Below are 27,654 nucleotides of genomic sequence, written 5' to 3'. Positions count from 1 at the left end.
ATTATTATTATTTTTATTCATTTATAAAACCACAGACATGTAATATTGGCATAATTACTGTAATTTATATAATTTATATCACCTACCTATGTTTTTTATCTTTATTAGACAACACCCTAATATGGGATTATTGTTTTCAGCATTTTAACTTTGTATCGTGACCTGAAGATGCTTTGCATATTATAGAAAGCGAAACCGGTCGTCCGATTAGTTAAATTAAATTGATTGTGAGTAAGTCTAACTTATTATTTCTTTCACCTTTAGACAAAGAATGTTATGCTTATTAGTACAATGCATCATACACCAACAATCGATCATAATTCCGGAGAGAAAATAAATCCTGAGCTTGTCATCGAGTGCTTTAGTCTGTGGACTAGTGCGCACTCTGATGCGCATCGCCCAGCCTCTAATCCTTGCTACTGGCCAATTGACCGGGAAATCTCTAAAATCGCTACAATACGCTACATCAAACCAAAAATTCGAATAGTCCATAGCAAAGATAGACTTCACAGCAGAGGATTCTTCACCTGTGACGGTCGAAGCCCCCTCCAGAGCGTACGAGGACAGACAGGCGGTTTGACCCCTTTTTTCGACGAGACTACATGGCGCCTAACAATATCCACGATCCCACGACCAGTCACACGGAAAGCTGGGTCACGCTGATGAATCCACCGTGTGCATCAGATGTTAGAGTGCTAATTCTAACATTCCGCCATCGGGACCTTCTGCAGACCTGATGCTTTTAGCGTACCAGATATCTTCGACAAGCCAGGATTCTTCGAAGTTCGAAGTCCCAGAAGCTACGGAAGTCCCCGGAGTAGGCCCAGTCACTCCGGGGGGCATTGTTGCGAGGGGTTGTTATGTCAATCGTTCATTTTACAAGGACCGAATCAATCAGTGACCCACTCCAATACGATCGAATCATTTCAATCGTTCGTTGGTTTTAATACTTTTAGTTGCTGTTTCAAATAAATAACAAGTAACCGATTGATTGAGCCGAATAGACTGAAAACCGGTAGTATTGCTTACCGTATGTCATATAATGTGTATTCACCTTCATTATCCCTCATACGTTTATGTTAGTACGTGTAGCGAATAGCTTAGATTCTAGAAGAAATATTCGAGAAGCTAGAATTTAGTGTAACTCGGTCAACTCCGAAATAATTATAAATTTATATGGAAATATATGCTGCATTCAAATATAAATATTTATTGTCATTGTGCAAATTTTAATTTTGTGATATTTTATAATTTTAACTACCCAACTACCTAATAACCTCAGTTGCTATCATCAAGTCCTCGTAGACACTTCGTCTAGGACTAGCAACTTCATGTGGAGTCGTACGTTGCCATGTTATAATATCCACTGGTAACTTTAACATCCTAATATATAAGACTAAATAATGTAAACTAAATTGTAACATATAACTTTTAACGCGTTTTTACCCAGATATTTAGTGGCTCAAAACATGTACACCTGGACACTGATGATGGAATATGGATTCCGAAAACGTTTTGTCTTCATGGCATAGCCCGTTTGGGTTTTTTAATTTATATACCTTTTATAAAGGATTTTAACAAACATTTTTAGTGATACATGGTATACAGCCAGCTACAGTGGTTGATACAAAACTACACCACGTAAACCTAGGTACACTCGACTACAAAACACCGCGGGATATAGCAGATTGGATCCGGATGACTTAGAAGAAAACAAACCCGATGAATGAGTCGGTACATCCACCGAGGATGACACCTGCAGGAGAAGGAGATTATGTCACCACCGCCGCTCACTGGAAGCTGTCGTAAGTGCTGTGTTGTGCTGTGCTGTGCTGATTGAAAATTTCTTATTTCTGATTATATTTTTTTAATGTTTTTTACTATATTTTCTAACTTGTATTTTTATGTATTTTTTGCCTAATTATTCTTTTCCAGCAACAGACTCAGGTATAATATTGCATTTGCGATTTATTGCATTTACAACACTAAAATTAAGCAGCGTCAAATATTTAAAAAAAAATGTGCAGAAATAATTTCCATGAAAATAAAGTATGCAGTACTTTTTCTCGATTACATATACAGACAAGATATCAACAAAAATATCCAAATAAAAAACAGCTTTCAGAATAAACAATAATTTAAGCAAATCTATTAAAAAGAAAAATCACATATACAAACTTACATGTGGCAACTGATTTTCACAAAGATTCACAAGAGTTTGTCCATAAACATCAAATATAAAATTTTATAAAATAGAAATTTAGAAGATTTTTATCTTTAGCAAAAAGGATGGTTGTAGAAAAAGTATAATGTGTAACACGTGCAGCAAGGCAATGTCTCACTCGTTTAAATTGGAGTTTTTCACTCGCAAGAAATTAGCGCCTTTCTGAATTTGTTGCACAATATGCTATTATTGCATCAGTGGAATAAAGAACTAGTTTTTTGCTAAATACAGTTCAATGAAGTTTTGAATTTATGTTAACGGAGAAAAAAGTTTTTATTATAATAAATGATTCGCGCCATTAAAATTCGAATTGATATTACACGTTTATCCATTGAATATTCTGCGCAATTTCAATATTGTAATGAAACTACACAATTAATTTCACTGCCATAAGAGAGACACTAACAATTCGAGAATAATTTTCATATAAACATCTTTCTTGTTCATATATAATATAAGTTATGAGATCGCCCAGTTAAAGGGGGTCATTTCTCCTCCACACTCGATAGGAAATGTTATTCGGATTGACAAGATGCCTACAAAACCACACTTAACTCGCAAAATTACGAGTATCTTTATGCAAATTCGGCGCAGTTAGCTTTACGCTCTGACTGAACGTAGCAATAGACGTTTTCAATAAATTAAACAGAAAATGACTTCATAGGAATGTTACAGAAAATAAAATGTCAATTGCTTTATTATGAGTTGACTTAAAAAACATAGGCGTAGCGAAAGGCATAGAAAAGATTAATTTGGTTAGTGGACCAAAAACTTCAATTCACAAAGAATACGAGGATTTTTAGTTTTTCTTACCAGTAACCATATTATTTACCAATAGAAAACAAGGAAAAGATTTTCAAAATTCTCAGAAATTTGGGGTCCAATTTAATTTGTGAACGTCGAATGTGTTGAGCGGTAGCATAATACAGTTAGTTTTTTTTTTCTATTGTAACGTAACTTGTATGGATGGGAAGTGGGGATTAAAACAGTAAGGAAGAATTCCAGAAACAATTTTTTTTGTTCCTTGCCAACCGGCGCTCAGGTAGTTTGAAGGACACAACGGCGAGCTTTGCGGGTTGGTCTATAGATCTAGTATGAGGTATATTTTGATAAAGATAAATTGATTGAAACGTATCAATGAAAATAGACAGAAATTAAGTAGAAAAAGAAAGGTAAAAATAAAGGGCGCAACGTTGTCCTTTTTCGAGAGACAAGGAAAACACGATTACTAAAAGTTTGACCTTTTTTTTAAAACCAGTATGCATATATAGTCAAAAGAAAAAAAAACACACTTACCTTATACGTCGCTCTATATTCCTGTTAGAATTATCTTAATATTTTTCAACAGAAAGGAACATTATAAGAGAGTAAATAAATAAATAATTGCTACTAATTAACAACTTTTATTTCTAATATGGTAGAAAGTTCAGCCAAGTAATAGTTAATAATAAAATAAAGGGTGTTTTTCTAGGTGTGTAGAATTTTGAAATGGAATAAAACAAAGATGCCTGTCTTAAATTGACAAGAAATTGACTCTATTCGTAAGATGATCTTTTGGCATTATAATGTTAATATGATTTTTGGCATATGACCGTCATGGCTGGTTTTGACGTAGTCTAATCTAGAGGTCCAATTTTCGATCACTTTTTCGATTATTTGTCGTCGTATATCGGCAATAACGCAGCGAATTTTGTCCTCCAAGTGGTCAATTGTTTCATGCTTATCGGCGTAGACTAGCACCTTCACATATTGCCCCATAAAATAGTCTAGCATTGTTAAATCGCACGATCTTTGAGGCCAATTCACGGTGAAACATAAAGCTATGCGATTACCAAACATTTTCTTCAATAAATTAATTGTGGCACGAGCTGTGTGACATGTTGCGCCATCTAATTAAAACGACAGCTCCTACACATCATGGTTGTTCAATTGGGGAACAAAAATGGCAGATATTATGGCTCTATAGTGGTCATCATTGAATTTAACGTTCTGGCCAGCATTGTTTTTGAAGAAGTATGGTCCAATGATTCCACCAGAGCATAAAGCATGCCAAACAGGCAGTTTTTCTGGATGTTTTGGTTTATCAACATACATTTGAGGAGTATTTTAGCTCCATATAGGGCAGTTTTGTTTCTTGACGTAGCCATTCAACTAAAAGTGAGCTTCATCGCTAAACAAAATTCGCTTATGAAAATCGGTATCAATGGCAATCTCGTTTTGGACGAACTCACCGAATCTACGAATCTACGACTTACTAGGTGATGATGTACCTTCAATTGTTGCATAAGTTGGATTTTGTAAGTACATAAAGCAAGATATATATTAACTCAGGGTCATCGATTGCCTGTTTTTTTAACTCCTAGTTTAAAACAAAACATTTGTCAATCCTTATCCAAAAAGTCAGGTAATATTCTTAAAATCTCTACAGGCCAAACAAGGAAAACATATAGTAAATAATTCTCCCGTTCAAAAACAACTTTGTGCCAAAATAGACAAAACCTTTTAAACATCTTTTGGTCGGCTGAAACTTGAAAAGTTCTATTAGTTAGACATGTGTTACTTAACTATGTAATAAAGTGCTTATATTCCGCGATGTAATAGTCGCCTCACCACAATGAATCATACGGACAAGCATAGACATGTATCCACTTACGATTGTTTATTGTTTAGATGTTTAGTCGCGATTCTGAAGCCAGCTCAGCCTGGTGTGTTTTCAACAATATTTAATTTTTAATTTTTTTAAAATGTCAGACAACGAGGACAATGCTTGAAATCTTGGGGGCATTTTGAGTACTATTGATTCTGATTTTAAGTACTATTTATTTTAAGCATTATTGTACAAATATTATGTAAAGTTGTCCTTTACAAAATTTTTGATTTGTTAACGGATGAATCCAATAACCATGCTTTCATCGTTTAGTTCTCAACCGAAGTAAAAGAACAATCACACAAGTAGTTTTGATGTCATCCATTGGAAAACGGATGTATTTGAGACTAATTATGTATTAAACATCGATTTTTTTGTCTTTGCGACTAAAAATCGCAAGTGGAGGGCTAGCCTAAAGCTGTGTCTCTTTCCTTTATGGGCTAGTGCTGCAAATAAAAGACCAATTTCAATAAACCATTTCTGTTTACCAAGTTTTTACCAAATGTGTTTATTCGTTTCTATTAAACTGTGTGTTATTAATAAAAACACTACATGACTTGTAAAGTAAAGATAGTAGTTCCACATTTAAATTTCGTTTCCTTATTCATCAAATATGAATGTGACCAGTATGGATTAAAACTCAACGTTAAGCAAACTAAATATATGATATTTAGCAAACAAAATTATATACAGGATGATGGTCTAAAAGTCGGAGATGCTACACTGGACAGAGTAGAGAAACTTGTGTATCTCGGCAGTAATATCAATGAGAGCTGGGATCCAATCGCAGAAATTAAAAGCCGAAAAGAACAAGCCCGAGCTGCCTTTGTAAAAATGAGAAACGTACTTTGCAGTCACGATCTTAGCATTGACCTTAGAGTTCGAATGACATCTTGCTACATCTATTCTGTCCTGCTGTATGGAGTGGAAGCGTGGACTCTACCTGAGGCTATCCTTAAACTCTAAGGCAATGGTATGGAAAATCAACTACATCGTTATTTAGAGCTGCTTTCAATAAAGTGACAATAGCGAATATGGTAGCCAACATGATATACAACGATCAATAATGGTCATGGAACTAGAAGAAAAATTCATCAAATAAATGACTTCTGATTTGGAGTTAAAAAAAAATAGTAAACAACATAATATATACCCTGAAATTATCCAAATTATTTTACTCTTCTCAAATGGTTGTTTATTCTGAACTAATTATTCTAAGCAGAATCTTAACTTTAGTTTATCTGCCATATCTCCTGATTGTGCGTCAAATAAACAAACCTTGTACAATATTTGAGTCAAGATATCCTTAATGGCCTCCCATTCCTCTTGAATTTTCTTTGAATTAGCTATTTAGTTGTAATAACTATAATTATCATTTTATCGTTAATTGTTTTGCATGAAATATTTCATATTTTTTTTGCTGAATGTTATTGTATGCATTATTTAAATTGTTTGAAGTTCACCTTCGCAGCTATAGATTTTTCGCATTCAAAACATTTATCAGATTTGAGAAATATTAGCACTTAAATTTATTAAGTGCTAATTTATTAAAAATTTCGGATTATAGTATTATATATTTATATATATATATATATATATATATATATATATATATATATATATATATATATATATATTGAAATATATATTTCTTTAATTAAACAGTAAAGTGTCATATTTTTTGCAAACAGAAACAAAAATATGAAGAATAAAATAAAATTAAGTAGCATAAAACATCCATAGACAGTGTACTACCTAGGTCAAGAAGAGGAAAAAAATAAAAAGCGATCTAAAAGAGCTAATAATAAACAAAATGGGTGAAATACAATTCACATCATCATATAAAAGAATCCCTTTACAAGATGTTGCGACTGTTAATTAACTCCTTCCTGGATGGTATATGGTATAGTGTTCCTAATCTCTGCTTTAAATTCTGTAGCCTCTTTTTTTTCTTCGCTAAATACGAAGTACAGAGAACATAGTAAAAAGTCTGGATAGAAGGGTTGGAGGTTGTGCAATTTTCATCTAGATCGTTCTAGCATTAATTTACGAGCATGTATACTTTGTGTAAATTATAAACAATTTAGTTTAATATAACTTTTAAATCAGGCCTCTATGTATGACTAAATCAAAAGACTCACTGCTGAATTTGCGAGAAAGAGATCTCTCATATGAAAGTTTTGTAGGTGTGTAGGCGATTTTCTCAATTGGTAGCGACAAATTTACTATTTAACGCTCCAGACGTCTAGGTTGTCTTCCAACACTGTATAGGATATTGTTAATATCAGTATCTTAGCTATATGGTATCCCAAGTAGGTCACTGATAATTTAAAGTTTTTAGAGCGGTAGTCAGGAATCATCTAAGAATCTTTGGAAATGGTCTTTAAATATTATAGCGTGACTACAACTCTATTTAGTTAGTTTCATAGTACCATATTTCAACCACGTTGTTTTAGTATTAAGCGTATTTTATTATCACTGTATTAGTTCCCATGCAGGAAAGTGCCACATCATCTGCATGCAATAAGAATGGTCTCGAAAAAAACGTCGAACAGTTGTTCTGAGATTCATCCAGATCATTGTACTATTATTGTAGTAGTTCATTAACATTGTGTAAAGTATAAACAGACTTTTACCGACTACAGCTTACATTTTCTATAGTTTCTTTATCAGGTTTGTATGACAGATCTGATCAAAAGACTTTTGGACCATCTAGGAATATGCCTATTGCAAAGGTATGCCTGCAGATATTGGCTTGTGTTATATAATGTACAGCTTCACTTAATTCATATAAGTGAATTGACCAGGTCTGAATCCAAAAAGGATTTTGTGGTACTCTACGAAACCTATGAGCCACGTTAATCTTCTCTAGAATATTTAAGAATTCAATGTGTCTGTTGTATTCTCTCTGTTTAACTTTTATTTTAAATTATAATTGAGATTGTTATTTTTCAATGGACTTGTGTCTTTCAATGTGTAGAAGCTGAATCGGATGGGGGCCATTTTCAAGAGTCATAACCTCTCTCTTGATACAAAAGTAAGAATACTGCCATGCTACGTATTCGCTGTCCTTTTTTATGGTGTTGAATCGTGGACCTTGAACGCAGATATATGCAAAAAACTGGAAGCATTTGAGATGTGGCTATATAGGAGAATGCTTAAGATCCCGTGGAGTGACCGAGTCACAAATCAGGAGGTCCTCAGAAGAATAAATAAGAACCGAGAGGTACTGACCACCATCAAATCTCTAAAGTTACAATTCTTCGGACATATTATGCGAAATGAATCTAGATATGCTCTCCTTCAAGCCATCCTGCAAGGAAAACTATTTGGAAAACGAGGTCCAGGAAGAAGAAGAACATCTTGGTTAAAGAACCTAAGAATCTGGTTCGATGCAACATTTGTGCAGCTTTTTCGCGCTGCTATGATGATCGCCAACATTCGTAACGGATGGGCACATCAAAAAGAAGAAGATCTAAGAGTAAAGAAGGTGTTGGTTGTGCTGTTACAACAGCTACAACTACTGTCAACCGATTTAGACTTTCTAGCAATTGCAATAGTTTTACTGCTTAGCTTTGGAATACTACACACTGTAAAAAGTTCACTCATCGACAATAAAACTATAGCAATCTGTACTCTCTATCATAGATGCACTCCATAAGAAACTTACATTTTATCTACCCAATACTTCAGAGTATATGTAATCGTCTTTAAACTAATGGAATTACAGTAACAATTTTGTGGGTCCCATGACACATTGGTATTTTATATCTAAAAAGAACACTTAAAACAAGAAATAATGGGCCTTTGGAATTATCATTGGAAAATAAGCTATACCAAGTTGAGCGTTCTCCAAACAAACATTTTCTACCACCAGCTCCCACCAATAAAAAGAAAGGACAAATCTATTATTCGGAGATTAAGAATAGGACACACATGCCTTACACATGGACACCTAATGAATTCCAGCAATAATCAGACTTTGTGTCAGTACTGCAACACCACGACTTCCGTAAAACATGTTCTTGACACTCAACACTACCTAAATCCAGAAGTAAATACAATTTTGCTAACAACCTAAAAGATATTTTTATTTCAAACAGCAGCAACCATAAAAATGTATTAAACTTTTTAAAAAACACAAAGCTATGTAATTTAATAAAAAAAATGTATTCCAAAAAGTGTACTGTAGCTAATATTGTCCCCAAAGTAAAAGTATTAAAAATGTATATATAAATAAAGAGCTTAATGTGAAATAATGACAAGCCACACATGAGTTCAAAAAGAGTTAGTGCTATGATCGGTTAAAGTAATAGTATAACAAGCCACGAAAAATTTATTTCAGCTCGTCGTTAATAGATGACGCGACAAACCTATGGTAACAGTGTTGCATAGATCTAGTTTGTCTTAGTATCTACTCGACATAATGACAAGCCACATCAAAATGGCGAACATGGGCGAAAGCGATTCAGATATTTCTGTGAGTTCTGACGATTCTAGTAAGACAAATACTGAAGTTCAGTCGACATTCGATGACAGTGACCGTGATCCTGACTAAGTACAAGCTAGAAGTGACTCAAGTGATGAAAATACAGCGGTACGTATTTTTTTTGTTAAATGTGGCTTGTCACATTATTACCATTAAAGATTAAAGTATGATTGTTGTGGCTTGTGACATGGCTTGTTATATTATTGCATTTTGTTGTAGGATAATGAACAAGGTCCGTCAAGAAAAAGGACAAAACCAAACACACCCGACAAAACTCCAACAAGTCGATGGAGACAAAGCAATGAACACTGTTATTCAAGGCCAAAAAGAAAAATTCGACGAAATTAAGGGCAACCATATGTAAGCGACAAAACGAAAAAAAAATGTGCCTGGTCGAGAATTACGACCGCCTTGCAGTTGCACTAAGAAGTGTAGGGAAAAGCTTCAGGGCCACGAGAGCAATATTTTTAACGAATTCTGGAACCTCGGTTCATTGGAGTTACAAAATAGCTACTTATTCGGATGTATAGATATTGTTAAGAAGAAAAGGTCCTACCGAAAGAAGAAAAAACATCAAGAATCGCATAGAAAGAGCAATGCAGTCTACTCCATTAATGTTAATGGTGAAACTACACGTGTCTGTAAAACAGAATTTTTAAATATCCACTGACTTCAAGCTTCTAAGGGCAGAGTAAATAACATTGTTCACAAGAAGATAGAAGGAAATCTAGTGCCAGAAAGAGACAACAAAGGAAAGCATACAAACCGTGTGAACAAAATATCTGATTCTGAAATACTAAGTGTTAAAAACCACATACATTCGATTCCAAAGTATCAAAGTCACTACAGTCGACACAAGAACATGAATAAAGTTTATCTGGATCATAACATGAGTATAGCCAGTCTCTATTTGGATCGATTTGTCCCTTTGTGTACAGAAATGGGAATTGAACCAGTCAAGGAGCATACTTACCGTAAAATATTTTGTACCGAGTATATAAACTTTTTAAAAAACACAAAGCTATGCAATTTAATAAAAAAAAAACATGTATTCTAAAAAGTGTACTGTAGCTAATATTTTCCCCAATGTAGAAGTATTAAAAATGTAAATGTAAATGTAAATTGTACCTGTATCAATGACCATTAGCAGTCGAGACACATATTTCGAAATAAAAAAAAAATAATATACAATCTTTTTTATTTTACGAAAAGAAAATATGTCTTCTTTAATTTAGACACATTTTATAAAGCTTTAGTTTAATATATTTTACTTATTAAACTAATTATCAATTACAAAGAGAACAAAATAAGAATTTATACGAAGTTCTTAATTTTCTTGAGCTTTCCGCTACTGATTGTAATTTACCTTCATATATTCAACGAAGTTATAGCGCGAATGGCTAAAGAATTATGATCTAAAGTAGAATTATTGCTTATGAATTCATGCCAGTACTGCGTAAATTTCGTATTTTTACGCGATCGTTTACTCCATTCCGCAGGAAGATTTAAGTGTAATGCTCTCGATAAATATGCCAGTGGCTACCTCGATTAGTTTTATGAATAAATTACAGATATTCAAGTTATATTTATTTTCTAGTAGCCATCCATATACTTCAAGGTCCACCGCTCGAGAAATATCTTCTGTTTCGAAAGAAATATATTCCTGAATTGGATTGTGTACCGGATTTTTGTTCTTTTAATGAAAACGTTTTTTATGTAGTATGTATGTACGTGTTGAGGCTCGTAATTTGTATTGTCGGTGCTGATGAAGACGAACAAATAATGGTAAAGTCAAAAATTATGATTCACAATATAGTTTACAACTATTCCGACAAAAAATGATAGTTATGGCAACTTATTTAACAGAGAAAAATGTAGTATAGATAACATCTTATAATTCGAAGAAATAGACAGTAGGAAATCCCAGTCGTTACTATTATACTACTATCTTCAGTTTATTGTGACAAAAATGGCACGAAATGTTTAAATTGATCTGAACATAAATTGTGCTTGGATAAGCAGTTAGTTTATGTCTTGGAAGACAGAATGGGACGTTTGGAGGCAACAAGCAAAACATATGGACTACAGTTAAATAGGAGTAAGACAAAGATCATGATAGTGGACAGAGCTCGGAATAATCTTCACATTAAAGAAATTGGGGGCTTTGAAGTAGTAAATAGTTTCGTATACCTGGGGTCCCTAATAACAAATGACGAAGAGTGTGACAGAGAGATACGTAGAAGGTTGACTATTGCTAGAACAGCTATGATGAAACTGGTAGAAATTTGGAAAAATTCTAGCATAACAATACACACAAAACTAAGGCTGGTAAGGGCGCTCATTTTTTCCATAGCGACATATGCATCCGAAACGTGGACCTTAAAGAAAGCGGATAAAAATAAACTGGACGCTTTTGAAATGTGAGTATACCGCCGCATGTTGAGAATATCCTGGATTGATCATCGCACTAACGTATCGATATTAGAACAACTTAAAGTAAAGGATAGATTGCTTAAACAAATACAACAGAGATATTTGCAGTATTTTGGACACATTGCTAGAAGAACAGGTACGATGGAAAAACTGATAATCGAGGGTAAAGTTGAAGGAAAAAGACCTAGGGGAAGATCTCCAAGCCGTTGGGTGGATCAAACAAAAATACTGATTAACCAAGGGTTACATGAAGCCGAACAACTAGCCCAGGACAGAGAAGGATGGAGAGAAATCGTGAAAAAACTGTAAAGGCCTGATGGTGTCACCACATCCCAAAAGGGATTAGGACTGAGGAGGAGGAAGCAGTTAGTCCCATTTCAAGGCAAGGCTTCTTTTCGGGTTTATATAAAGAGTAAGTGAATAAATTTCTGTAAGAGTGTTGTTACGTCCCTGGTAGTAAAATAATTTTTACCTTCAAAAGATGTTTTCACCCAGCGAAAACGTGTACTCAGGAAATCCCGGGTAGCAAATATTCACAACGGTGGTTTTACCTAACCAATAGAAATTTCGAAGTTGTCCTTCTCCAACCCGCCGGTATGCATTGCAATTATAAATGGAATGTAAGTAATCAGAAAGAAGTTAGAATCCACCCAGGGTGGATTTATTAGTATCAATTTGAATGCTGTCTTTACTCTAAGACAGCTGCTTGAAAAAGAATGGGAATTCAATAGAACTATCCATAATCTCTTCATAGATTTCCGGCAAGCGTACGACAGTATTAAAATGGATCAGATGTGGAATGTAGTGTAGTGGAAGTGGAAGCAGTCGCCTGAAACAAGGAGATGCGCTATCACCTCTCCTCTTCTGGTGAAAGTAGTAAGAGCAGCACAACTTAAAACAGAATTACTGACAGTAAATGGATCAGCATTACTACTAGCATACGCATTGACATTGTGGGAAACACAGTCACCAATGTGAGGGAGACTTTTAATAAATTGGAGGTAGAGGCAAAGAAAACTGGTTTAAGGATAAACGAAGAGAAAACCAAATACATGTGCATCAACAGACAAAAGGGACGAGATAGAATAGGGCAAAATGTTACAATAGAACCATATAATTTTGAAAGAGTGGAGAATTTTAAATATCTCGAAACAACAATCACTGCAGATAACGATATCGCGGAAGAGATTAAAGGAAGAATTCAGGCAGCAAACAGATGTATGTACAGTCTCCACAATACTATTAAATCTAAAAGCCTAACACGAACATCACAGATTAGAATATATAAAACGGTGATTAGACCGGTGCTCATGTATGGGTATGAGACGTGGACCCTGACCAAAGAAACTGAAAGAAAACTTAGATGTTTTGAGAGAAAAATCCTCAGAAGAATCTTTGGGCCTTATCACGACATTAATAGCAACCAATACCGAATGAGAACAAATGCTGAGGTCAATCAGATTTATAGAGCGAGCGATATAGTCCAAGAGATTAAATCCCAATGTCTAAGATGGCCATGTCCATATACTCCCTAATAACCACCTTGCCAAGTTAATATGGGAGGAAGCCCCCACAGGAAGAAGGCCCTTAGGACGTCCACAAATGCGATGGAGAGAGAATACAGATCAGATCTAAGAACAATGGGGCTACCCACTGACCCAACTATTATGGACGACCGTTCAAGATGGAAGCAAGTTGTGCAGTCAGTCAGAACCCACCCCGGGTTGTAGTGTTACGAGAAGAATTAGAATCCAGCGAAACTTGAATTAGACTCAACTTTTAGTTTAGAGTAAAAACTCTCTCGTATTTTATATAGTTATTGTGTGTCTCGCTTATGGTTTAAAACCTACAAGTTTCGCAAATGCTTATTGTTAATTAAGTTTATTAAAACTAAGGAAATCATCCCTAGTTTATGTTCTGGTTAGTGACCTTAAAACTGCATCAGTGTTGGTAATTGTCCAGTGAAAAACAGAATCTTGAATTCTTCCAGTTACTTGTTGGTTAATATTATTAGTACTTCCCGTGGTTTTAGTAAAGAACTCAAGACCGTAAATGAAACTGTTTAAAACTTCTATGTAAACGTAAATGTAAAAATATAAAAAAACTTAGTTGTTTGTAGTAATGAAAAAAAAAATGTGTCACATATATGTTATTGTTAATACATGTTGTTAATTCGACTTTTTGAAACAGAATGTCTTTGCCGACAGGAGGTTTGATTTCAGCCAGATATCTTCCCGATGAGCCGTGGCGGGACTGGTTATATTACTTTCGCGACAAGCTGTCGCCGGGATCAAATTTTGCAAAAGACGACAGGGGCGTCGTCAGGTCATTTAGATTTTAACAATCAGTGTTATAGTATTTTGTGCTTCACGGAATTGTGTAAATCGGAGGTTTAAATATAAGAACTCTATGAAAAAACTTTGACTAAATCTTAAATTAATTAGCAACAAAGTTAGTGAATAAATTACATATTTTGTTAATGCTTGTATTCTTTTATTTCTACATTAGTGGGTGGTCCTTCGATTTGTAATTTATTGCAATGCCTATTACGCTCTAAATGGTAGTAAGATCGCTATCTTAATTTATTGTTCACCTTCTTACAGTAAGCGTACGTACGAGTAAGGTTTAAAGACTTAAGGCTTAGTTGATTGTAGATCAGTGTATACAGCCAATATGCAATTTTTTTTTAGGTAAGCTTTTTCATGAAAAAAATTCAATATTGTAAAATTTATACAATCTATGCCTTTAGGAAAAGAAGGAAAGAAATCTGAGAGAGGCCAAGGCAAAGGATAGTGATGGACCTAGTAAACCATTTACCTTTTTTACCAGTATTGAGTTAGCAAACAAACCGACAAATCAGGCAAAGATCAGGAGTTCAAGACGTCATCGAAAGAACCACGAGACTTAAGTGGAACTGGGCAGGACACTTAGCCAGAACACAAGATGGACGATGGACAAGACGAATTATGGAATGGAGGCCCAGAAATTATAAAAGAAGCCGAGGACGACCACCGACTAGATGGACCGACGAGATAAAAAGAGTAGCGGGAAACTGGCTACAAGCGGCCCAGTGTAGAGAACACTGGAAAGAACTGAGGGAGGCCTATGTCCAGCAGTGGACGGGATTGGCTGATTGATGATGAGTTAGCAGATAAGCTTTTAGATAAAAATATAACCTTCTTTAAAATACTGCGCAAGAATAAACCTTATATTTCAAAAAACTACTTCCAGCAAGATATAAGAAAGGCTTTTTTTTTTAATTAATACTCGGTTTGTTGTGCATTAGAAGTAATTTCAATAAATTTGTAACAATAAAAATGTTGTTTCGAGAAACTTAAAATTAAAATCTGGAGTTCGACAGGGATGCATAATATCCCCTATTCTATTCAATATATATAGTTAACTTATTATGCATCAAGGTTTTGAGGAATGGCAAGGTGGTGCAACGATAGGAGAAAGAAAAATCAAAAACTTACGTTATGCTGATGACACTGTTATATTGGCGTCATCACCATAAGAACTGGAACGAATTATAAATATGATAGGCACGATAAGTACGGAATATGGTTTGAAAATAAAAATGCAGAAAATCAAATTAATGATCATCGATAGAATCAGAAGCAACCAAGCAGAGATAAGAAACATGGCAGGCTACGAAGTGATGAGGCAATTTAATTACTTAGGCTTCGTTATTACTAACAGTTGAGGATGTGAAGACGAAATCCGTCGACGCATCACAGTGGCCACATCGGCAACAGTCAAAGTCACAAAAATTTAAAGAACGCTGACATCACAAAAACACAAAATTACGCATTATTCGAGTACTAACATATTTCTTATCGCCACCTATGCTTTAGTAACTTGGACAATAAAAAAAACCGATTCAAAGCATATAGTGGCATTTGAAATGTGGATCTACTGTAGAATGTTGTGCATAGCATGGACCGCCCATCGCACAAATAACTCAATTTTAGCAGAACTTAACATAAAAACTAGACTATCACAACATCACAACTATCAACCAAAATATACTGAGATATTTTTGACATATAACTAGAAGAAGAGAAGGCATGGAGCGAATGATAGTTGAAGGTAAGTTAGTGGGTAAAATATCCAGAAAAAGATCTCTAGTACGATGGTCGGATCAAATAAAGGACGAGACTGGTTACTCATTCTCCGAAGCAAAATAACACGCACAGGAGAGAGATAATTGGATAGAAATTGTCAAACAAATTACATGACGCAACTACATCCTTACGAAGGAGAAAAGAGAGGAGGAGGTATTAAATTTATTTTCCAAGGCGGCGGTCCTTAATTTTCTCGTTATACTACATGCAAATATTTTCTAAATGTATGTCTGTGTATAATATGTCAAAAGTCACTATCTTTTATTCATTGAAGTTTACCTTTAAACTGCCGTTATTATTTAGAACGAATGTTGTTATATGTATAACAATTTGTCTTTTTGCCAAAGATTATAAATATAATCAATATTTGTTTAATTTCAGGTTATTCAGCATGAAGAGCTGCGCCCGGTGCCACGTGACGATTCTTTCATCAGAACTGGTGATGCGTGCGAAAGAATTCGTCTTCCACGTTCATTGTTTTTCTTGTGAAGTGTGCAACGCCATCTTGACGAAAGGTGATCAGTTCGGCATGCGAAACGGCTCAGTGTTGTGCCGCGTCCATTTCGAACTGTCGATGCCTTCGGGGGGCATCTACCACCCTCACTACCCGCCCCCGTTTCCCAGTCCCGATTTCCACCACCATCCCTCGCTGCCCCCGCAACCGGCGGACCCGATCGGTAAAGTTCCTCCCTTCTTTAACGGCGCACCGACCACGCCGAGGCAGAAGGGACGACCGCGAAAAAGGAAGCCCAAGGACTTGGAAGGGATGACCGCTAATCTCGGTAAGACAAATTGCTGATTATTTGGAAAATTTGAGGGTTGTAGGTTTACGCAATTTATTGTTTTTAAGAAAATCTAACAAATCTGATGATTAAAAAAATGGCTTTGCATTATCTTTTGAATATTATTTCAAAATGTTGGAGCTGTTCCTTTAATTATGTGATATGTGATGAATTATATTATTAGTATATAATAATAATAATACCAGTCTATAGGTGGTTATATAGGGCTGAATGCTCAAATAAATGAATTTTAATCAAATAAAATCAAAGAAATAGCCTAATTTGACGAAATGCTGCTGAAGATGCTCTAGGAGCGAAAGTACTTGGACAAGATTTAATAATAAAAACTGTGCTCGATATCTGCCTTTTATTTGATTAAAATTCAATTATTATAAACTTGAGGAATAGGGCTGGTAAAAATTATTTTATTTCACGATAATGTGTAACCTGAGCAAAGGATGCGAACAAAAGTATTGAATTCCGGTTCCTCTACTATACAAAATGGATGGTACTCCTTTACGATGAATTTTATCAATGACTAATCAATATAGGGATCGGTTTAGCACTTACGACAAATTGTTACACATTTGCTTGATATATTTTTTTGTAATATTGTTCTGAAGCTATTTTCTTGTGGCATTTTTAAGTAATTACTATTTAAATGGGAATAAGCCACAATTAAGGGTTAAAGTACGTTTATTGACGTTTCAATTTCCACTTCGGAAATCGTTCTCAAAATACGAAATACGGTATTTTGAGAACGATTTCCGAAGTGAAAATTGAAACGTCAATAAACGTACTTTAACCTTTAATTGTGGCTTATTCCCATTTAAATAGTAAATATTTTTTTGTGTGTGGTCGCTTTGTAGAATCCCTGACGAAGATGCAGAATTTGCGAATAAAAACGCTTTAGCCGGGATAATTGTAGAATGTGTATTTTAGTGTATAGATGACCCCTGGACCGCTGTTTTTTCTGAAATATATTTTCTATTCTTCCCGACTCCTAAAATATTTAAATATTTAATACATATATTTTCTTTTGTACTTAGGCAAACGGTTAAATGTCTAATGGAGGAATGCCCGATAAGATTCTACAATGACAATTCTTCAATTGTTAACTAAATGTTTAATTGTTAAAATTTAATTATTAATATTATAACAAGAGGGAAAGTTTACATGAACAAAGTAACCAGAACGGGATAAAATTGATAGAATTTGCATTGAAGAATAAAATGAAGATAACCAGTATACAATTCGTCCATAAAGACATCTATAAAGTATACCCAGATCTGCAGAGTAACAACCAAATCGATCACATATTAATAGAAAATTAATAGACAGAAATAGATATAATGTGGCCTTACTTAAGAGCCAACAAGTGGCAAAGAGGTTAGAAAATGAGATGAACGCAAGATTAGAAAAAGACAACTTAATGTGAATACAATACATTGGAAGAATAATGAAGTAAAATGGAAACATCCATAAGAGAAGCAGCTAATGTTTGCTTAGACAATATAAGAGCGAAGAGAGAAGAAGACTTTAAAAACAATAAAGGAGAATTACATTAGCAAAGAAATAAAAAATTTCTATCAAGAAGTGAAGAGAAACAGACAAACAGATTTTTGTAGAAATAAAGAAGGACTGCTCCTTGGAAATACTGCAGAGAAATTAAACATATGGGCACAATATTGTGAAGAACTGCTAAATAATGAAGAGTAGATGCAAATAGATGAGGCAATGGGCCAATCAGAGGATAATCATGAGGAGTACGTAGAGGAACCAGCAGACCAGGAAATAAAGGAAACAATGAAATAAATTTAAAATGGTAAAATCGGGTGAATGGAATCCCGGCGCAAATTTTAAAGGAAGGAGTGGTCACACTGCAAAGAAAGCTATGTAATTTGTAACTGAAAGTGTGGAGAGAGGAAAAAATACCAGAGAAATGGAATAATGCCGTAATTTGTCCAATACATAAGAAAAGTGACAGAACACTTTGTGAAAATTACAGAGGGAGAGCGCTACTGGATGTTGTGTATAAAATATCAGCAAATATCATACGTAATAGATTGAAAAAATACGAGACTGGCATAGTAGGTGAATACCAAGGAGGGTTTAGAGCAAGAAGATCGACAGTGGGTCAAATATTTACCTTAAAATTGATACAAAATAACAGTTACGAACAAAACCTAGGACTCCACACGCTCTTCATTGATTTTAAACAGGCGTATGACTCTATCGATCGGGAAAAGTTGTATAAAGCTCTACAAATTTAGGAATATCAAAATAGTTGATAAAATTATCTAAAATGTCGCCAACAAGTACAAACAATAAAGTGGTCATAGAAGGAAGTATGTCAAATCTGTTTTCGGTTACAAGAGGATTAAGACAAGAGCATCCACTTTCTACTGATCTGTTTAACTTTGTCTTGAAGGCAATAATAAGAGAAAGTAAGATCCAAACTACGGGTACCATTTTCCACTATATAAACAGCAATGTATAGCGTACGCAGATGATGTAGTCCTCTTAACAAGAACAAAAAAAAAAAGAACTTGAATACATGTTTAAGAACTTTGAAGATGAAACAAGAAAAGTTGGATTGTAAATAAATGAAGCGAGAACAGAGTAGTATAATGGAAATGCGTTGTGAGATAACAAAACACAATAAATTCCTACAACGAGAGAAAAGGATTACAAAATTGAAAATGTCAGACAGTTCGAGTATTTGGGTGTAACAATAACGAATAAAGGGGAAGAAGAAGAAGAAATAGAAAAGAGACTATTTAAAGGAAGTAGAGCAATGGGCACTTATTCTTCTTAACGTGCCCCATCTATACGGACATTAGCGATCATCATGGCTTATTTGGCTCTATCTGCAGCCGTTCTGAAAAGTTCTATTGAAATTTTCCCACTCCATTGTCTCAGATTCTTCAGCCAGGACGAGCGTCTTGGCTGAAAATCGAGATCTGGGAAAGGAAGGTGTTGCTGAAGATTTTTGGTAGTATTAGGACGGCGGAGGGAAACTGGCGAAGAAGAACAAATAAAGCGGTAATGGAGATGTAAGGAAAACCCCTAATTCTACAAATAGTCAAAGCACAGAGAGTCAGTTGGTTAGGTTAAATCACTCGAATGCCAGAGAAACGTTATGTAAAAAAGGTGCTTTTTGGAGAAGGCGGAGGTAAAATTCAGAGAGGAAATCTACGGAAAAAGTGGGTAGAAACAGTTTAAGTTGATTTAAATGGTATAAGAGTGCAGAATTGAAGAGAGAGAGAGAGAAAACGACCGGAAGAAGTGGAAAACATTAACGAAAAGAATAGAAGCTAAGGGGCCTCCATGGCCTGTAGCGCTGTTATTATAAATAATTATTATTATTTACTTTTTGTAATGTACTGTCCTCTTTGCTTGTACATAAAACTTAACTGTGATGTAGCCATACGCCAAATAAAATAAGTAGCTATGTAAATCGGTTTTACATTATAATTATATTATTGTTATACATATGTACCTACATGTATTCGAAATACGAGTTTATATATGAGATGACGGATTGTATTAAAAACTTTTTATCGAAGAGCCATACAACTCAAAATAATAAATGTTAGAATGCTCGTCCTTTTAAAATAAAAGCAGCCAATTTGCATGTTGCTGTAATGTATGCCGGAAATACGGTCTCTTATTTTAATAACATTTTACATGTTTCATCATTCATAATTTTGATAGTTAGACCAAACTCAAAACAAGCTTTATTGTTTTATTTGGATTTCAAAAGTCGTGTTAGGTATTTAATTACCGAGTCATGATAAAGAACGCGTACTATTTTGTAAATTAAAATAATTATTATGACAGCTGCTGGACACATAAAAGCTTACAATTATGTACCGAAGCGTGCCTTAGACAGTATCAAGCAGGATTTGAATCTGGTCATTCAACTCCCAACCTTGAGTATCAATTGTTCACCTATCAATCATAGGATAAACTGTGGGAAAGTCTGAAAGTTGTGCACATGCGGATATGTGCAAATATGGCGCTTTATTTTAGTAACACTTATGACTGATTTCACTAATGGTACCTAAACAGTTGTCTTCAGAAGTAATTTATTCTTCCTAAGTCAATACTTAGGAACAATCGCGTTTTATAACTAAAAGAACTGCTTATCTAAGAAATGCTTTCTTAGGTATTAGTTCGGGTACATTTGAACAATTGCTGATAAATAAAAGGAAGAAAAATATGTCATGACCTCATCTTTTATTATTATTAATTTTTCATAACACAATTTTAACGAAATCATGAATGGGTTTTTGAAACACTAGTTTGTTAGGTCGACTATATAATTTTTTCTCTTTAGAATTAGCTAGAGGTTAGAACTAATTAATTTAAGAAGGTAAAAGAAATAATAAATTAGACTTACTCACAATCAATTTAATTTAACTATCCAGGCGACCGGTTTCGCTTTCTACAATATGCAAAGCATCTTCAGGTCTCGATACAAAGTTAAATAAATGCTGAAATAATAAACCCATATTAGGGTGTTGTCTAATAAAGATAAACAAAGATAGATGATATAAATTATATAAATTACAGTAATTATGCCAATATTACATGTCTGTGGTTTTTCAAAATGAATAAAATGTTTAAGCAGACAAGGTAAGACCCACAAATTGGTAAAATAGTCTATTAAACTGTAATGAATTAATAAATGAACAAATAAATAAAACATTACTTACATGCCGGTACTCTATTAATTGATGGTTGAAAGAACATGGTTCAAACTATTTTGTATTGTTGATTGGAGAACTCAATTCTGCTATTGTAATTGTTTGACAGTAAACGGGGAAGTTCTTGAGGAGACAGATTTTATCCAATGAAGTAGAGATAGGTGTAATGTAATTGTTTGTTTGATGAAAGTAATGTAATACCAGTAAGTTATTTATATTTATTCGAGAGATATATTTATGAAATGTGTGTTATTTATTGAGATTTTTATTTTTGAAGGTGACAGTTGTGAGACAATGAATGAGAATAGATGTACAAATTGTGTGGGTCTGCAATTCATTCATTGTCTTACAACTGCCACCTTCAAAAATAAAAATCTCAATAAATAACACACATTTCATAAATATATCTCTAGAATAAATATAAATAACTTAATGGTATAGAACATTACTTTCATCAAACAAACAATTACATTACACCTATCTCTACTTCATTGTATAAAATCTGTCTCCTCAAGAACTTCCCCGTTTACTGTCAAACAATTACAATAGCAGACTTGAGTTCTTCAATCAACAATACAAGATAGTTTGAACCATGTTCTTTCAACCATCAATTAATAGAATGCAGGCATGTAAGTAATGTTTTATTTATTTGTTCATTTATTAATTCATTACAGTTTAATAGACTATTTTACCAACTTGTGAGTCTTACCTTGTCTGCTTAAGTATTTTATTCATTTTGAAAAACAACAGACATGTAATATTGGCATAATTACTGTAATTTATATAATTTATATTATCTATCTTTGTTTATCTTTATTAGACAACACCCTAATATGGGTTTATTATTTCAGCATTTATTTAACTTTGTATCGAGACCTGAAGATGCTTTGCATATTGTAGAAAGCGAAACCGGTCGTCTGGATAGTTAAGTTAAATTGATTGTGAGTAAGTCTAATTTATTATTTCTTTTACCTTTTGAAATGGACTCACACAAGCAACACACTCATGATTTTAATTAATTTAAATTTATTATTTTAAGATTCGTATTATAAAAACTAGTCTATTTGATTCACAATTATTGAAAAAAAATTCGGACAATAACATCTCTTGCAAAGCCATACTGATTTTGATTATCGAGCGGTTGATTTATTTGGCCAGATTCAATTAACTGATCATTGTTTTCTAAATCGTCTGGGGATCTTCTTTTGCTTTAATATATTTATTGTGTAAAATAGCACATGCTATTATTATATTTGTAGCTGTTTCTAACTTTAATCTTAATCCTACAGTAAGTACAGGAAATCTCCGTTTTAATACCCCATATTGTCTTTCAACAATATTTCTTGTATGAATGTATTTACGAGTATATCGTACTTGTGCTTCATTCCTGGGATGTAACTATGTTGTCAGAAGTTAATTCTGTAATAAAAATCTTTTATAAATAGTGAATCTGTTACTTATGTGTTATTTAGACATATTCAGTACATTCAAACATTGATTTACCTTTAGTGGATCTCCACTATCTCGTAACAATATACCATTGACATATATCCAACTTTCAAAATTAAAATATCTGCTATTATATAATCTGACCTGCTGACCTGTGTGGCAGTTCTAAGCTGACCGTTGAATGGCGGCCGAAGAGGACATCCAAGCACCCGAAAGTAACTCAGAGCCTCGCAGCAAGACGGTTCCGCGGGAGGCCAAGGCACGGGACCGAATTCGGATCCATGAAACCCAACTCGTAAGAATTAAGCTCACTTTATCTCGCCCAGGCCCGGTACGTCAGCCGTGACCCGCTTCCTCGCCAAGCTCGACACGCCCCGATCCTCAGAGCCAATCCTTATCTCGAAGTTACGGATCCAATTTGCCGACTTCCCTTACCTACATTATTCTATCGACTAGAGGCTCTTCACCTTGGAGACCTGCTGCGGATATGGGTACTGTTTCTTATGGGTATATATTTTTGTTTCTAAACAGGTCTACATCATCTCCACCTATAGTTATAAGATGTAAATAACATTACTATTGTCAATGCTATTTATTGCTTCACCTGGGTTTTCAATCATAATGTGGGTACAATCTAATGTGCCGAGTCCATTTGGGAACCTAGCTACCTCAAAAAATTTTAGTTTAGTGGATGCCATTTCTTCATCTGTAGCAGGAAATTTAATGTATCTTTCTTTTAACCCCAATAGATTTGTTACAAGTTTAATTACCCTGCAACTAGTACTGGCATGTATACTTCCAAATTCTTCTAATTCTAATAGAAAACTTCCAGTTGCATAAAATCGCAATGTTTACAATAGCTGATTTATGTGTGATAAACAATTGTTTCTGAAAACGAAATGTAATGTAATATATTAACATTTTGTATTTAAACTTGCACATACTCATCTGTAATAAACTCAAAATCAGTTTTTATTTGTTTCAAAACATATTAAAATGCTGGTTTAGACATTCGAAACCTACGAAAAAAATCCACATCGTCCAAAGTTTCAAAATAATTTGGCCAATTCTTGATAACTCGTCGTCTTTTTGTTTCTTCTTCAGAATCAGATGATGATGATTCGAACCAATTTAGATTTTTGATAAATTGCAGTACTTCCGTATTATGAATAGTACCAGAGCAATACTTAATAATTACAACAGCAGAATTGTATAAGGTTGGTGGCGACCACCTAGAAAGTCACGCCCACGCGCTTATTTAAGACATATGGCAAGAAGAGAAATTACCCGACGACTGAAAGAGACGTTTGATATGCCCGATCTATAAAAAAGGAGACAAACTTCAGTGCAAAAACTACCGTGAAATTTCTCTCCTATGTACAGCATAAAAGCCCTTACGTTTATTATACACCAGTGGCTCCAACCTCTAGCAGAAAATATTATTAGAGAGTATCAGACGGGTTTCCGACGGGGAAGATCGACACTGGATCAAATGATGAAACATGACATCGATGTTTACAACGTGTTTGTAGACTTCAAACAGGCATACGACTCAGTTAAAAGGAACAAACTCTACAATATATTGGCTGAATTGGCAATACCACACAAACTAATTAGACTCATTAAAGCCACAATGGATGAAACTCAGGCATGGTACGAATACAAAACCACCGGACAGACTATTTCAAAATTTCGCAGGGACTAAAGCAGAAAGATAGGCTGGCCCCAACTTTGTTTAACCTGCACTGGAGTATGCGGTTAGCCAAATGCAAACTGGACGAGGAAACCTACTGACTAACCAATCGGTTCAACTGACCGCTTATGGCAATGATATTAATATTATGAGTAGAACATCAACAGGAGCACAGAAAACATACGCAGAACCTGGGAGTAGAAACATATGCCGACGGATCAGAAGATGGACATATACGGAAGACAATAACGCAGGCAAACAGTGCTTATTTTACCCTATCCCATATATTTCGGTCTAAAAATGTCCACCTTAGATGAGAGAATCTATAAAACCTTAATTCGACCAATAGCATGCTATGGCAGTGGAGCATGGGTCCTGAAAGAAACATCCAAAAGCAAACTCGACACATTCGAAAGGAAATTACTGAGGAGAATACTAGGATGTATGAAGGAGAACGGAATCTTTAGAAGTCGATACAACAACGAGCTTTATCAACTTTATAAGGAAGCATCACTGCCAGACTTCATTAAAATACAAAAATTGCAACTGGCCAGACATGAGATAATAATGCGAGAGGATAAGCTATCAAAAAGAGCACTGAATACTAGAATGCAGGGAAAGAGAACTGTTGGAGAGCCAAGAAAGCGCTGGAAAGATACAGTATACAGCGACGCACAACCGCTTTTAGGAGTCCGTGTATGGAGAAGATCAGTCACAGACAAGCAAATGTGGAGGTAAAAAAATAAAGAAGGCCAGGACTCAATTTGAGCTGTAGTGCCGTAGAAGAAGAAGAAGAACACTTATTAATATAAAATAATACAAAAATACAACTGACTAACTACATAATAACAACACACAAATTAAGGCAAGAAGCAAGTTATTGACAAACTTCACAAGTACATCCATCAAAACTGTAAGAACATAACCTTAGTGACCTCATTTTCAACTATAAGTTATATCGAAAATGTTTAGGGAGATCGCAAAACTGTATCCTCCGATAGCAGTTTAGGCAATTCTTAGCGTATGGTGAAATCCGTTTTAGAGTTAGAATGTACCTAAGCTCACTTAGGTAATTTTTAAATATTTAGGTATCGTTGGTGAGATCGGGCATTAGTAGAGTTAGCATAAGTACCAGAGTATCTCTCTTAAATACAGATCCAATCAAGCTACATTTTAATACAAATTGTTCTTAAACGAAAGCTTTTTTGTTCGATATAAAACTGTAAATAATTGAATCTAACGTTTTATAATTATTGAGATAAATTAAAGTTATTTGATAATGATCGATATTTTTTTTTATTATAACTTAATCAACAAAATTAAACAATAACAATAAGCTAACCAAAAACAACAAAAGCAATACAAGAAACAGATTGTAACGATAAGACTACCAAAGAGAATTTTATTGAAATACTATTATTACCTCAATCAACCATGGGAGCTTATCGTCTATGCTTCGCCTAGCTCAGTATCTCAAGTGTGAATTCGTCTTGTCTTATACTAGGAATTAAACCGTAAACCCCTAGCTGATAGCAAATAAAACAATTATTTAATAAAAAAAATAATATTTAAGTAGAAAAAAAAACCCTGCCAATGCTTTACAATAAATAAAATTTGGACGATACTTATGGTATCATGTCATCGATGGGCTGCTTGCTACCAATTATCTGTGGTCTCCCAATTAGATAATTAGGTCCTCCTGACAGCTGCAGTTAGGTCTTCCAGAGCATATTATTCTATATATTCTATACAATATTCTCCAATAAAGTCTTCTACACACCCAATAAGTTCGTAATACAGCCAATAAAACAGCCAATAAACTAAAATATAAGGAAGCTTGTATTAGAGACACATCAAAGGGGGTTTAATTTCTTTGACATTTTACAAAATTACAATTAAACAAATAGCAAATGGCAAGGATAATATGAAATAGAATTATTATTAAACTTAGTTGAAAATTGAAAAAAACGTGGCTCTGAAAGAAGTAAGGTTATAAATATTGAAAGTACTGTCAGAATTATAGAATCTAGATTACAGTGAAAGTACTCACCCCAAGAGAATTCTGCAGACCAAAAACTGAAGCTTATAATAATTGTTGCCTTCTTTTATAAATTTCAAAAACAGGCAAAAAATTATTTTCCCACTACGTTAGAAAAGTTAATTGACAGAAAGTAGGGAGACTAAAATAAAGTTTGCACAGATGACATAGGTCGTACATTTTTTGTAGCTACCTATTTATTTTTTTATTAGTAATACTTTCTGTTATTGTTCTCGTTTAAAGTCAATATATCAGATAGTTCTTGAGAATGCAATAAAGAATACTTTGATACTCATATTAATTACTCAGAAGCAATAGATTTCTGAGTCTTGGGAAAATGAGAACTTTTGATCGGCATAATCAAAGATACTTTTCTGCAAATTTTCTCACTGCGTATATAGTTTTTAAGAAAGCTCATATACGACTGAGGAAACACAGCGATTTATAGAAACAAAAAAATGTTTAGAGATAGAAAGATAAGCTGAAACACCATAAGACCAATAGTAATATATGTTGCAAAACATTTACATTAATAGCAAGAGAAGAAGAGCAATTGAAAGTTTTTGAGAGGATGATAATCAGAAAAATACTGGAACTAAAGAGGGAAAAGGAAGAGGATGCAAGACAATGGATAAATCACGAAACACAAGAATGGATGGGTCAAGAGAACATAGTTAGAGCAATAAAAGGACAAATAATTAGATGGTATGGACAAATAATGAAAAGAAAGAAGAGCAATCCGTTAAGAGTTATAACGGAATGGATACCACCAGGTAAAAATGCCAGAGGCAGACCTAAACTGAGATGGAGACAACAAGTGAAAGAAGATTTAAGGAACATGGAAATTAGAAATATAGAAAGGACAATTAAAGAGAGAGAAGAATGGAGAAAAGTAGTGGAAACAGCTGTCAAAACGGAAACTGTAAAACCAAACCCAGAATGGGATAATCCCCACAAAAAACTGATCTTTAAATGAAAACAGCTTTAGTTTCTTCAGGAGAGTATAGCTTGTATATATATGCGACTGAAAAAATGTGATACCTGATGCACCGTGCTAAAT

The 27,654-nt window shown here is 34.3% G+C and overlaps 1 protein-coding gene across 2 annotated transcripts in view; it reads left to right on the top strand.

The window, feature by feature from the left end:
* LOC140450409 (LIM/homeobox protein Lhx9-like) overlaps positions 1-27,654 on the top strand; it is a 779,178-nt gene that overhangs the window by 570,176 nt on the left and 181,348 nt on the right. For both annotated transcript variants that reach the window (XM_072544028.1, XM_072544027.1), the window contains exon 4: positions 16,302-16,702. In XM_072544028.1, coding sequence (XP_072400129.1) covers positions 16,302-16,702 — 401 coding nt within the window. The remainder of the gene's footprint in view (positions 1-16,301; positions 16,703-27,654) is intronic.

Source organism: Diabrotica undecimpunctata, chromosome 9, assembly GCF_040954645.1.
Source record: "Diabrotica undecimpunctata isolate CICGRU chromosome 9, icDiaUnde3, whole genome shotgun sequence".
NCBI classification, from domain to species: domain Eukaryota; kingdom Metazoa; phylum Arthropoda; class Insecta; order Coleoptera; family Chrysomelidae; genus Diabrotica; species Diabrotica undecimpunctata.
This window is presented reverse-complemented; position numbering and strand designations above follow the sequence as displayed.